At 38.4% G+C, this 15,084-nt stretch overlaps 1 protein-coding gene across 2 annotated transcripts in view; it reads left to right on the plus strand.

Moving 5' to 3' along the window:
• The window catches only part of LOC122799515 (TRIO and F-actin binding protein), a 3,126,988-nt gene that overhangs the window by 834,979 nt on the left and 2,276,925 nt on the right, over positions 1–15,084 (plus strand). For both annotated transcript variants that reach the window (XM_044068636.1, XM_044068645.1), the window contains exon 8: positions 13,689–13,818. In XM_044068636.1, the coding sequence (XP_043924571.1) occupies positions 13,689–13,818 (130 nt within the window). The remainder of the gene's footprint in view (positions 1–13,688; positions 13,819–15,084) is intronic.

Here is a 15,084-nt window from a genome sequence, read left to right on the forward strand (position 1 = left end):
ACAATGTTTTTCTTTTCTTGCTTTAATACTTGTGTGCTGTATTACATCTATTTACTGATGCAGCATTGCATCTAAATATTTAGATGCCTGCATATTTTTCACAGTTGATATTAATTATCCAAACTGCTCATAGTTTAAAAAACTACTTTTGCTTGACACATTGTAGTATGGTGCTTAAGACATGATGAAGAAATCATTGAAAAACATTGTATTATAACTAACAATTACCAGACAGTTTTAATGTATTACAAAGGCTGTATGATAACACTATAACATTTACTAGATACTTAACATATTCATAAAACTGCAGAGAAGCAGTTTATTTGAAATAAGGTTGTACTCAACAGTAATGATGTAGTGCATAGTATCAAGAGGATCTTGTCTGGTCTTGTAGAACACAATGAATGAAGCTCATTATTTTAACAAAGAATTCAGGTTTATCAGATTATGCATGAGCTAAGAAATCCAAAATAAAACTTGTAAAACTACAAAATAGGTATTTAAAACAATACTTGCTGAAAGCTGTATTCTTAAAAATTGCAGACAGAGAAGTTTCTTGATTTTTAAAATCGATTTCCTGGTACTTTTTGAAAAGTATATATTCAGTTTTTCACACCCAGAGCTGAAGTCTAAAAAGAAGTTTCATGGTACTTTATGGACTTTAATACATATACAGACTTTTCTCGAATTTTGACAGTTTTTAGCCATCTAAAAGATTTTGAAAATAAATCTTTCCCATAAAGTGAAAACATCAGATTTTATGCAAGTTTCTGGTGTCACACTGACTCTCAGTAAAGATCCTCAAGAAATTTAGATAACTCAAGAATTTTTTATTCATACGTTCTACAACCAAGTGCTTTCTAACCTAATGTATCATTTAAATCAGAATGCCAGCACCAAGCATATTTATCTTCCAGTCTGTACCTAAAACGCTTGATTCCATAATAGGCCTCTAACACAACAATACCCGCACTAATCTCTCCTCTTTTCTGTAGCACTACCCCTCCTATGTCCTGCAGTATCCTTCTTCTTAAGTTCTGCTCCCTCAGCCAGGCCTGGCCCCTTCCTCACGGATTCCCTCTAATGCAGTTAGTACTCTGTACAGTTTCTTTCTGTGGTGAGCCTGAAAATGGTCCATCTCGAACAGTGCTCTTTGTTGATTAATACATATTTATTTATATTTATATATATATATATATATATATATATATATATATATATATATATGTGGTTTACCTATAAATAGTCACTCGATGTATGTGCGAACAACAAATGTCCGAACACTAATAACTACACAATCAAAAAAGCGACGTACAACCCCATGAACACACACGATTGAATTGACCTGCATAACACATCCAGCACCTAAATGCACCTGAATTCCCTACCACTCTGGACTCAGAAACAAGTGCTACCATGGGTCCCTTGGGGGGGGGGGGGGCACAGGTCCAGTATTTGGTTGGGTGACATCGATTTCGACGTGTCAACTGCCGACAGTCAGAATAGCTGACGTTTCATCCTGAGATGTTATTTCTCACTATTCCGAACATGCAACATGTTCGTGTTAATTTTTGTCAAGGTAAATATATATATATATATATATATATATATATATATATATATATATATGTAGTTCGATGTTGCTTTATTAAAATTTCAAAACTTTGAAAACCATATGGCCCTAACCATATGATCGAAGTTTTGAAACTTTGAAACTACAACAAAAACACTAAACCTAAACAAAAAGTTTTACCTTAATGTTTTTGCAGGGGGGCAAGCCCTCCTGCACCCCCCACACAACCTGCTACTTAAATATACCAGCGCAGAGATCGTACTACAGTGAGTAAAATGGTGAATCTCCCATTCCATGTTGTATGACAGTCTCAATTCAAAGTGTTCAAAGTTTCAAAACTTTGATCGGCCATGTGGGTTTTGAAGTTTTGAAACTTCGATAAAACAAGGTAGATCTCCCTCTCTCTCTCTCTCTATATATATATATATGTGTGTGTGTGTGTGTGTGTGTGTGTGTGTGTGTATATGCACTCACACACAGACATATATTATATATGTATACATATATATATATATATATATATATATGTATACATATAGTTTTAAGGTGTTGAGTTGCCAGCCCGGTACACAGAAGGCACACACGCATGCACTCACGCCTAGGGCCAATTTAGAGTGTCCAATCTGCCTACAGCATGTCTTTGGGATGTAAGAGGAAATTGGAGCACCAGAAGGACACTCACGCGACCAGAGGTTGGACATGCAGACTCCACACAGAAGGCACCCCAGCCGAGAATCGAACCAGATATATATATATATATATATATATATATATATATATATATTTATATATAGCACCAGCCACACCAGCAAGTTCTACAAAGTAAATATTCATTATTTCAGTGAAGGCAATTAGCCATTTCCTGTGTATAAATTATTATACAATTAAGTAGCAAATTTTATGAACAGGTATTATGAAAATTTGAAGGATGACCATGTCACATAATCATAAGTGAAAAAAGGAAAGGAAATAAAAAAATAATCATAATGAAATACCCCCCCCCCCCCCCCCAGTTCAATGGATGGATAGATTCTAAGCATCTAAGAAAAGTGCATTCATAATAAAAGGATCCTGTATTATTTGCTGTCAGTGATTAAGATGGTATGAATGATAAAACAATTGGGTGAGTGGAACAAAATAATCAGAGATGCACTACTTTTGACCCTGGGATAATAGTATGCCATGAAATAAATGCCAAGCAGGGAAGTTAGGTAGACATTTCAACAGCTGAGTTCCTTTAGCTACTTCAACATTCTTGCTGATGTAGTCACAGTTATCAGTACGTTTCTGCATCAGGTATGCCTCAGTTTTTTTTTTTTTTTTTTGGAAAATAATATATAATGCCATAAAGTAAAATTTCACAAAACTTCAGAACACATTCATCAGCAACATAATCTGGCTTGCATTTTGAGTTAGCCATTGGGAACTCTCCATTTAAAAGCAAACAGTGGTGACTATTTTGTTGGCATTAATAATAGAAGGCTTTATCATACGGGTATTGAAGATATCTAGAAAGTCACTGATGCATACATTCAAGGTGTTAATACTTTGTGAGCATTAGTTAGAAAACAGTGACAGTTTAACCCCCCCCCCCCCCCACACACACTGCTACAGTAGATTGTATGTGTCACAAACACCAGTTTGACACTATAACTGTTACTTTAGAGAAATGACCAAGACCAAAATGTACTCTAGTTTAATAGAGTGGCTGTGAAACTTTATATGCAGCTTGTTAAGGGAACATTTTAAAAGTGTACAAGGTTTAAACCACGTATAACTCAGTGCTGAATGTTAACTTGCACTGGAACTTTACTGCAGCCATAGTAGGTGAAGATGCTTTGATGAATGAAGTGTGGGGAGTGTTCAGCAGGGAGAAGTTTTTGGTTTGTGGTGCAAAAGGCCAAGATTATATATGAATAAGGGAAAGGAGTAGGTTGTACATAGACATAGGATAGGAATAGTCATGCTAATGCATTTTTGACTTATTCTTTGGGATGTTGGTAAGAGAGTATGTTTTTCACATATAAAATGTTTCTTTTGTGTTGAGGATGTTGTGGCATATACCTAATATTGTAAGAAAGTGATTAGTAAAATTAGGTGAATATTGGAATAGGACAGCTAATTACATATTTGGAAGAATTAACAGTTGCACTTCCTGTACAGTGTTAATTGTTTGTATTTGTATTTATTTTATTTTTCATATAGAGAAGCAGTAGTCAGTTGTGAAATGTAGGGGTGGCTTGAGTTATTTTCTTAGTCTCGAGGGTTGCTGAGTGTGGCAGTATCTGCGAATTAGTAGTCTGATTCAAACTGATGAGAGTCGGACAGAACAGAGCAAATTAAGGAAGAGGGGTGTTAGAACAAGGAAAGAAAAGCAGCTTTTCTGTCTAAGTGCTGAGGCTGGCATTCTGGGAGGATAACAGGTGCTGATGCCACATTCATTTTGTCTAAGTGCGGAGGTTGGCATTCTGGGAGGATAACAGGTGCTGATACCACATTCATTTTGTCTAAGTGCTGAGGTTGGCATTCTGGGAGGATAATAGGTAAGTGCTGAGGTTGGCATTCTGGGAGGATAACAGGTGCTGCTACCATATTTATTTTGTCTAACTGCTGAGGTTAGCATTCTGGGAGGATAACAGGTGCTGATACCACATTCATTTTGTTTAAGTGCTGATTTTGGCATTCTGGGAGGATAACAGGTGCTGATACCACATTCATTTTGTCTAAGTGCTGAGTTTGGCATTCTGGGAGGATAACAGTTGCTGATACCACATTCATTTTGTCTAAGTGCTGAGGTTGGCACCCCGGGAGGATAACAGGTGCTGATACCACATTCATTTTGTCTACGTGCTGAGGTTGGCACCCTGGGAGGATAACAGGTGCTGATACCACATTCATTTTGTCTACGTGCTGAGGTTGGCATTCTGGGAGGAAAACAGGTGCTGATACCACATTCATTTTGTCTACATGCTGAGGTTGGCATTCTGGGAGGATAACAGGTGCTGATACTACATTCATTTTATCTACGTGCTGAGGTTGGCATTCTGGGAGGATAACAGGTGCTGATACCACATTCATTTTGTCTACGTGCTGAGGTTGGCATTCTGGGAGGATAACAAGTGCTGATACCACATTCATTTTGTCTATGTGCTGAGGTTGGCATTCTGGGAGGATAACAGGTGCTGATGCCACATTCATTTTGTCTACGTGTTGAGGTTGGCATTCTGGAAGGATAACAGGTGCTGATACCACATTCTTTTTGTCTAAGTGCTGAGGATGGCATTCCGGGAGGATAACAGGTGATGATACCACATTCATTTTGTCTAAGTGCTGAGGTTGACATTCTGGGAAGATAACAGGTGCTGATACCACATTCATTTTGTCCAAGTGCTAAGGTTGGCATTCTGGGAGGATAACAGGTGCTGTTACCACACTCATTTTGTCTATGTGCTGATGTTGGCATTCTGGGAGGATAACAGGTGCTGATACCACACTCATTTTTGTCTAAGTGCAGAGGTTGGCATTCTGGGAGGATAACAGGTGCTGATACCACATTTATTTTGTCTAAGTGCTGAGGTTGGTATTCTGGGAGGGTAACAGGTGCTGATACCACATTCATTTTGTCTAAGTGCTGAGGTTGGCATTCTGGGAGGATAACAGATGCTGATACCACATTCATTTTGTCTACGTGCTGAGGTTGGCATTCTGGGAGGATAACAGGTGCTGATAACACATTCATTTTGTCTACATGCTGAGGTTGGCATTCTGGGAGGATAACAGGTGCCGATACCATATTCATTTTGTCTACGTGCTGAGGTTGGCAGTCTGGGAGGATAACAGGTGCTGATACCATATTAATTTTGTCAATGTGCTGAGGTTGTCATTCTGGGAGGATAACAGGTGCTGCTATCACATTCATTTTGTCTATGTGCTGAGGTTGGCATTCTGGGAGGATAACAGGCGCTGATACCACATTCATTTTGTCTACGTGCTGAGGTTGGCATTCTGGGAGGATAACAGGTGCTGATACCACATTCATTTTGTCTTATTGCTGAGGTTGGCATTCTGGGAGGATAACAGGTGCTGATACCACATTCATTTTGTCTTATTGCTGAGGTTGGCATTCTGGGAGGATAACAGGTGCTGATACCACATTCATTTTGTCTTATTGCTGAGGTTGGCATTCTGGGAGGATAACAGGTGCTGATACCACATTCATTTTGTCTTATTGCTGAGGTTGGCATTCTGGGAGGATAACAGGTGCTGATACCACATTCATTTTGTCTTATTGCTGAGGTTGGCATTCTGGGAGGATAACAGGTGCTGATACCACATTCATTTTGTCTTATTGCTGAGGTTGGCATTCTGGGAGGATAACAGGTGCTGATACCACATTCATTTTGTCTTATTGCTGAGGTTGGCATTCTGGGAGGATAACAGGTGCTGATACCACATTCATTTTGTCTTATTGCTGAGGTTGGCATTCTGGGAGGATAACAGGTGCTGATACCACATTCATTTTGTCTTAGTGCTGAGGTTGGCATTCTGGGAGGATAACAGGTGCTGATACCACATTCATTTTGTCTTATTGCTGAGGTTGGCATTCTGGGAGGATAACAGGTGCTGATACCACATTCATTTTGTCTTATTGCTGAGGTTGGCATTCTGGGAGGATAACAGGTGCTGATACCACATTCATTTTGTCTTATTGCTGAGGTTGGCATTCTGGGAGGATAACAGGTGCTGATACCACATTCATTTTGTCTTATTGCTGAGGTTGGCATTCTGGGAGGATAACAGGTGCTGATACCACATTCATTTTGTCTTATTGCTGAGGTTGGCATTCTGGGAGGATAACAGGTGCTGATACCACATTCATTTTGTCTTATTGCTGAGGTTGGCATTCTGGGAGGATAACAGGTGCTGATACCACATTCATTTTATCTTATTGCTGAGGTTGGCATTCTGGGAGGATGACAGGTGCTGATACCACATTCATTTTGTCTTAGTGCTGAGGTTGGCATTCTGGGAGGATAACAGGTGCTGATACCACATTCATTTTGTCTTATTGCTGAGGTTGGCATTCTGGGAGGATAACAGGTGCTGATACCACATTCATTTTGTCTTATTGCTGAGGTTGGCATTCTGGGAGGATAACAGGTGCTGATACCACATTCATTTTGTCTTATTGCTGAGGTTGGCATTCTGGGAGGATAACAGGTGCTGATACCACATTCATTTTGTCTTATTGCTGAAGTTGGCATTCTGGGAGGATAACAGGTGCTGATACCACATTCATTTTGTCTAAGTGCTGAGGTTGGCATTCTGGGAGGATAACAGGTGCTGATGCCACATTCATTTTGTCTTAGTGCTGAGGTTGGCATTCTGGGAGGATAACAGGTGCTGATACCACATTCATTTTGTCTAAGTGCTGAGGTTGGCATTCTGGGAGGATAACAGGTGCTGATACCACATTCATTTTGTCTTAGTGCTGAGGTTGGCATTCTGGGAGGATAACAGGTGCTGATACCACATTCATTTTCTTCCTGTTTTCTTCCTTCCTTTTTGCAGGGGTGCCTCAGCGTTTTACTTCTGTTCACATATGCACATATGAGTCTTGAAAGTTTGCCTCAGATAGAGATGTTGGGTAAAGTGGAATGTTTCACTGTTTCATCTTTATTTAATGAGTCTGTTCAACAGAGATATCCAAGTAAAGTATTGCATGCTAGTGGCTATACTAGTACCTAAACTGTATATCTAATCATATTTACTTGATGCTACTGGTACTGTGGCATTAGGATAATGTACATTTTTAAGTGTTTTTTTCAGTATATATTACCTTTCTTTTGCATAATAATCAACCATGTTGGGATTTTTGGTTTGAAAGAAAGGGTAACTTTGGTAAGTTCTTTTTTTAATGATTCATTTTGAACCCGTAGTTTACTACTGCTACAAAGATTCTGTTCAATCAGTGAATGGGAAACAGGTGTCACTAAGAAATCCTTGGACGTAGTAGAATGGATGAATAATACAACAAGACTTGTTTTGCATTTGTATTGATCTGTAAGATATGTTTAAGTGATTGAAAAATAATATTGCAGCTAGAGATGTCTGAACAATGTCATATGTTATTTTCAGTACTAGATGCAAATCAGGGATTGTGGCAGAAAAAGCTGTATGATGGAATCTCCAAATTGTATATATTCACTGTGACAGTTGGAAGGTACACATCACTTATATTGTATTTGATATTTTGAAGCAAATTAGTTGTTTCAAAGAACTGTTACAAAGCTAATTGAAGGTTTAGAATGTGTTCTAAACATAACTGATTAGCTGTTACTGTGGGGTCAGAAACTAATGCTCTTTTATTGCAGGATCAGATGTGCACAACAGCTTTATTTTTTCTGATTCAGGTTTCAGTCCTTATGATGATGTTAGAATATGATACATTAATTTCCTGTCTTTCATTTGCTTTTATTTAACTTGAAATTATATTGTCTTAATCTTTTAGCAGTTGTATTTGACACGTCATGCACTTCTTATGTCTGGGATCTAGGACTGTTGAACGAAAGTTCAACAGTCCGAATCCACTATCACTGAACACATTTTAACAAAAGCACTTTCACCGAAAAAGCACTTTTGCTCAAGTGTGTAAGTGTGTTAAAAAAAACAAACAAACATTAAATCTACTTTTACGCAGGGGGCAAGCCTACCCCCCTACTTTAATATTCTCACTCCGAGATCACACTACAGTGGGGAAAAGGGAATTTTCCTTTATCCGCACCGTAGTATGACCAGCACAACAGGCATACTTATGCAAAAATACTGCTTCGGTGAAAACCATTTTCGCGTAAGTATGTCTGCCCAATCACTATTCAGTAAAAAGTGCATTCATGCAAGAGTCCTAGACCCGTTGTGAGCCAGAAGACCTGTAAGCATTATTGTGTTTTTTTAGCATTGATGATGTAATCCTGCACGGTTTGTCCCAAAAATGTCTACTACAACTTTGCCTCTAAGAAAGCTGTTTGAATAAAATGTATCCGTGGATGTTAAAGAAACTAGCTACAGAAGTATCAGCATTAGCATAGTATGATTTGAATACCCAGTTTTGTTGCCAGTAGATGCTAGTTAGAATGGTACAGTAGCTGTCATTTTACAAGAGAGAAGATGAGTTTTCCTGTGAGTTAAGAACATTTACAGATGCACAAAACAAATATGCTCATATAGAAAAAGAATTCTTAAAAGTAAAGCAAGGATATGAGAAATTCCATGAGTATGTTTGTTGTAAGGAATTACAGGTAAAATCAGGCCATAAACCCTTACAAATCATAATCAGAAATTCTTTATACAAGGCACCTTTGTATTTGTAGAGAATGCTACTTACTATAAATAAATATGATTTTAAAGTGAAATACACACCAGCAAAGTAAATGTGCATAGTAGATACGCTAAACAGAGTGTAATTACCAGAGAAGTATTAAGAATTGTTAGAAGCAGAAGTGGAGCTTCATTGGGTAATATCCAGTTATCAGTTACAAAATGAACTTTTAATTGTGTTTACTTAAAAGTATATATGGCTAGGCATCTTGTGGCTCTAATGATCACTTGCCTTAATTTGTTCCCCTGTTCCTAAGAAAAAGTTAAATAATTCCAGAGATGAATTGACAGTGACTTAGAAATACTGGTTACTAAAAGACATTGCAGTGTGAGGCTGGCCTGAGCAGAAAATTATCAGAAAGGAAAACAATTTTTGCAAGGAAGAAATAAGTTGTGTCTGTGGTTTAATAGTCAGATTTGAGAGAATATTAGTTTTCAATTAATTCAAGAGAACTAATGACACAGAAGATACCTGAATCATATCTGTGAATAGTAAAGTGCAAAGAAAGAACTATTTAATGTGTCAATGAGAAATATCAGTTCATGTATACCATGTAACTGAGATCTGTGACATTTACTGTTAATGACATAACAGTTCAAAAGAAGAAATGATTTAGTATCCAGCACTGAGATATCCATGGAGCAGAATGAGCACAGATTTGTTCCAGTTCAAAGAAGCTGTGTATTGTGTGTGTGTGTGTGTGTGTGTGTGTGTGTGTGTGTGTGTGTGTGTGTGTGTGTGTGTGTGTGTGTGTTTTCTTTTTGCTCTTGGTCTGTAATCACTAACTCTCTCTTCACCCATTTGATCTCCCAGGATAACAACCCTGTGGTACATTTTTCCCCTAGAGGTAAGGGGGAGAGGTGGGAGTATTGCCATTATTTGCCTGTGATCACTGTTTTTCTCCTTAAACCCTATATTCCATAGTGCACATGTCTGCTCTGGCCTGGAGGGCTGATGTGCAGTGGGGATCTGCTGAGGACATGAGATATCCCCCCAGGTGATCCTGCCTGGCTTCAAAGCAGTCATCTGTGTTAATTTCCAGTCTTGACTGGAGAGAGATAGACTATATGGAGATCACACCCCAGACCTGCACTCCCTGTCATCCAGCCAGAGAAAGTAAAGCAGATACTGCCTTGTCATTCCTGTCTTCCTCCAGCCAGCTCCTCCAGTGCCTGAGCCACTAACCTGAACTCAAGATATCTGTAGTTAGGGCTTTATACCTTTATGTGATATAGGCAGTTTATTTATTTTATTTATGTAGATTATTATTGCTGACTCCTTAAAGTAATCAAACTCACAGATATAATGAACATGGATGTGATTAGTAAAATGAAGTCCATATTCCTATATTCCTATGCCAGCTCCAATAAAGTAAAAGAAGAGCTGACTATGATCCATGTAATGGAAAACTGAGTTAGTGGCACAGACACCTGCCAGAGTTGGCAGAGACAGGGAGGATTTAAGGGGCTTTGCCCATCATCTTTCTCATGGAGAAGGGTGGGGTACATATCCAGGAGCACACATGCGGCATCAATTTCCCCAGTGGAGAGTGGGAAAGCATGCACAGGAATCTATTCAGGGGGTGGGAATGGGTGCAGGCTTATACTACTCACAAAGGTAGGCAGTTGTACTGCACAATACCCATAGCACATCATCCACTTGCACATCTACTGGGGTATGTACAAATGTGGAGAGATAGGAGTAACTAAGTAAAGTCAGCCAAACCTTTGTGTGCAACAGTAATAACTGTCAGGTCCAGTCCTCCCCCAGGAAACAGGAGCACCACTATGGAGGAGGACTGGCAACCTGAGTCAGAAGGAAACAAACACTGGGCAATCTATTAAGAGTGTGCAACATTCAGAGGAGCAGGGACTAAGGAAAGCCATGCTTCCATGGCAGATCAACCCAACAGTTTGAAATGCAGATTATCATCTTCAACTGTATTATGATGCGTGACCACCATTTTAAAGTAATGATGAGTGAATGGGAGATTGTAAGTTTACCCCAGGGGTCACATCTGTGTCACTACTAGACAGAGGCACAGTATTCTAAATCTATTCTGTACATTTTTGTACCATTTCATGGGGTGGCGAAAGCCACATCACTATGGCTAGGCTTACAAATGCCCCAGGGCAGATAGCCTAGTACTAAACTATGAAACTATGAAACATACTAAGAAAACTTCCAGTAAAAAAGTGTGTATATTCCAAAGACAAAGGATACCTGATATTGCCATATCTATAGCCATCTGCAGTGCAAATGTTAGGAATTCAGACATATAACATCTAGTCCTGACAATCCAGTGAACAAAGGGAAGAACTAGACAAACAGTAAAACAAATTATGAAAAAGAACTGTTACAGTAGTTGTTATCTTACAGTTGTGTAATATAGGAATACAGTTTTGCAGGGACTCAGTCTCTCACCAGTCCAGTTGATAATGGACAGAAGTTTGAAATGCAGATTACCATCTTCAACTGTATTATGATGCGTGACCACCATTTTAAAGTAAATGAAATTCTGGAATAAAAACAGTTGAAACTGGAATCTCCAAGATGGAAGTCAGAAAGGGAGGAAGTTGGAGACAAAGTAAGAATACAAAAAACATGGGAAATTCTGCAGCCTGAAGCTGGTTGTTGGTTAAGGCACTAAGCCAAAGTCCTGTGTTATTCATGGTAAGATGGAAAGCTCTGTAGGGAGATTTGTAGACATTTGTATGAGACAAATGTGATGAAATGCAAGGAAGAAGTTTGACAACCAATACTGTGGCAAAAAAATAGACACCGTGAGAATGGAAATAGGCAAAATTTGCAGAGAAAGTTGTGTCTTCAAGAAAAGTTGTTGAGTTGAGCAACACAAACTGGCTCAAAAGGAAGCCAGACATTTAGAAAGTCTATATGAGTGCATCATGCAGTGGAATGATCACATCCCTGAACATGGATGCCAGACCCTTAGTAATATGCTGTGCAGTGAAAAAGGACTTTCTTACAATAGTGAATACATGATGATCAAAGAGAAGTATGTTGTCTGCATAGCTTTGCACACACTTCCACTAAGCTTGTGAAACATCTGTGAGATATTTACATATGTTTATGGTCCTCTGGGTTCACTTCCTTGGTGACGTTTCTGTTGGGCAGGCACCCACTACCATTTTCTTGGCACTCTGTTTTAAGAGCAGAGGAAGGTGACTAGAGTCCAAGCACATACAGATGTGTACTTACCATTATGGTAGATGTGTAGGACTGTGGTCCATATAGCTCTACGATCTTTCTTCCTTCCCCATACCTTTGGATTTGGGATAACTCTTGTTCCTATGTTTTCTTTATTATCTTTTGCTATATCTTAAATAGTCTAACAGAAATTTGGAGATGGTTCCTTTTGCACATAGCATTATGGGAAAAGGGAAGGAGCATGGTGATACTGGAAATGTTGTTGCTGAGCTACCCAGGTCCTTTTGTCCTTAACTCCTAACAGTAGGTAAAGATGGACCACATTCCTACATATCTGTCATTATGGTTTATTTTATTTATATCAGTTTACCAGTGTAGTGCAGTGCTCAGTATTGCGCAATTTTAGGCTCAGCCTGAGTGAAACAAAACACATTTCACAAACAAAAAATATTGAAATGTAAGCACAGAACTTTGATTTACTTTATCTTCTTTCACCCTTCCCGTATGCATTCTTGTATTACACTGCAAAGAACGGTCTGCCTGCCATCTACTCTAAGAAGCATCTGCTTCTCTTATTCACTTTTTTCCCAAGCCTGGCTGATGCTCTGCAGCTTGCTCAGTTCTCCAGAATTCTTCCTTCATCTTCTTTGCAAAACTCTCTCTTGAAATCTTTGTATAAATTTAAATTAGGAGTCAGCACTGCACAGTGACTCAGTTATAAGACTTTTCTATTATTGTGGTTTTGGGTTCATTTCTGCCTTTCAGCCGTCATCCATGCAGAGCTCTTCATGTTTTTCCATGTCTGCATGGGTCTCCTCTTGTTACTCCACCTTCTTCATAAAAACATGCTAGTTAATTGGATACACAGAATTGTCTGTATATGTACTATATTTCTCTTTCCATTGTGGCCGAGGTCATGATTGAAAGGAATCCAAGAAGGGCCGATTCATTTACTTGGTTGTTAGTTAAGTAAATTAAAATTAAATCAAAGCCTTTTACATCATGATTCCCCAGATTATGGAATTCAGCCCTTCTTAAGATCAGCTTGTCACCCAATCTTTGCAGTTTGAGCTCCTAAATAAAATATTTGCTTATTTCATAAAGAAATGCAGTGCTTGTCCTTCCCTGTTAATCTTGCTGTTACTCTGTGTTGTATTGTACTATAACATCTACAATAAAGCCACAGTATTTGCTGTTATCTTCCACTGGGGTATAAATTGTACATTATAAAGGAATGATTATTCTGATTCAAATTGCTTTTATCTTTCTGTCAAACTTGGTGTGCCATGCTAGTATGCGTATTCGTTTGTATTTTATTATGTTAATTGTGTCTGTTTTTCTTCATATTCATTGTTTGTCATGTACTCAGTATTGCAGCTGGAAAAGTTCCTGTTGAATCTGACAATCTTTCTGGTTAACCAGTGGATAAAAAAATAAATAAATACATACATAAACAAGTAAATAAATATTCCCTGGTCTAGGTAAGCAGCTCCACAGTAGCAGAAACTAACAGAATTTCCACTTAAAAGAAACTATCTTTTATTTTAATGTTTGTTGTTGCTTCAACAGGAGACCTGAGATTGTTGATGCATTTCAAGCTCTGGAATCAGGAATGATAGAAAGACTGGATGGAAGGTTATTTGGCATAACAGAAAAAAAAATAACCAGGAGGCAGTCCAGCCCTTCTCTTTACTCAGAGGTAAGATTTGCAAGGTTACTCACTGTGTTGTATATTAGATTTCTTTATGCGTGTATCAGTGCTGTAAATTCTCATTTGCAGTTGGTTCCACCTGCCAATCCATTGTACTCAGAAGTGTAGTTAGGTAGGAGCAAAGGGGGCAGCTGTGCTGTGCTGGGCATAAATTGTTAGAGGGCACAATTGGTCTTAAGTGCATTACTGACTTTCATTTCTGAAATTTGTGGTCAGAACTGAAGCACATTAGCAGTGTGGCTTAAACTGTACCAGTTTGCTACAAATTAAAAGATATTAGAGCTCCTTTTTTGCTACTCAAGTTAAATTTGAGGTGAGTGCTCAGGAGACTATACCAAAATAGCTAGCTGCACCATTGTTTTTACCACTGTTATAACTGGCATGCATGAAGACGAGCTCCTATACTTTACTTCTTGGTAGGAAAAAGTCTTAACATTTCAGAGCCAAAGGATCAAAAATCAGGATGCCATCATTTAACACTAGCAGTATGATCTGAGATGATGGAATAAGGGAATTCTGACATGCATATATACAGAGTGTTACTTGCATTTATATTTTACTTTTGTACTTTGTCTTACCAGGCAGTATTATTGTTTTCCATAATATTTCATTTGAGAGAGGATCTTGCTTGATTTGTCTCTCCTTAAAGATAGAACTAAGTTTTTAATAACACTGGACCTTCCTGATATCCACCCATCTCTTTCTCTCTCTCTCTCTCTCTCTCTCTGTCTCTCTGTATGTCTTTGTTTTGCCAAGCAGTTAGCAAGCTTCTTTTATTTTTAGCTAAAATGTGCACCGGTGCTGTTTACTGTAGTCCATTCCAAAAGTCAGACTTGCTTGTTCTTTTGGCAGGAGTGCACATTTTATTGTTTTAAGCTGTTTTGCTTAACAAATGGTAATTTACCATTTGCCTTCTTCTTTCCTCCTCTTTCTCAGTATTTGTCTTTTCTGAACCACTTTCTGTGGCTGGAGTCACACTAGGGGATGATAAAGTCTAAAGTATTAATTAAATTCATGGAGGGGGGTCATCTGCTCTTGGAGTAAGCTTGAGAAAAGACTAGTAATAACACATTTTGGAGTCTTAACTTGTATACCAATAAAGAAATTCAAAGCACAGTTATTCTCCATTGGAAATGGTTGAAGACACTTTAGAGTTCCATGGAAACAATACACACAGAATAATATCCAGGAGGAGGAGTTAGGTTTAATGGAAAGCAAGAACTGAACAAAATATGTAATGCTGGAGTGAATGAA

This window comes from Protopterus annectens, chromosome 1.part0, assembly GCF_019279795.1.
Source record: "Protopterus annectens isolate FY-2018-M chromosome 1.part0, PAN1.0, whole genome shotgun sequence".
NCBI classification, from domain to species: domain Eukaryota; kingdom Metazoa; phylum Chordata; order Ceratodontiformes; family Protopteridae; genus Protopterus; species Protopterus annectens.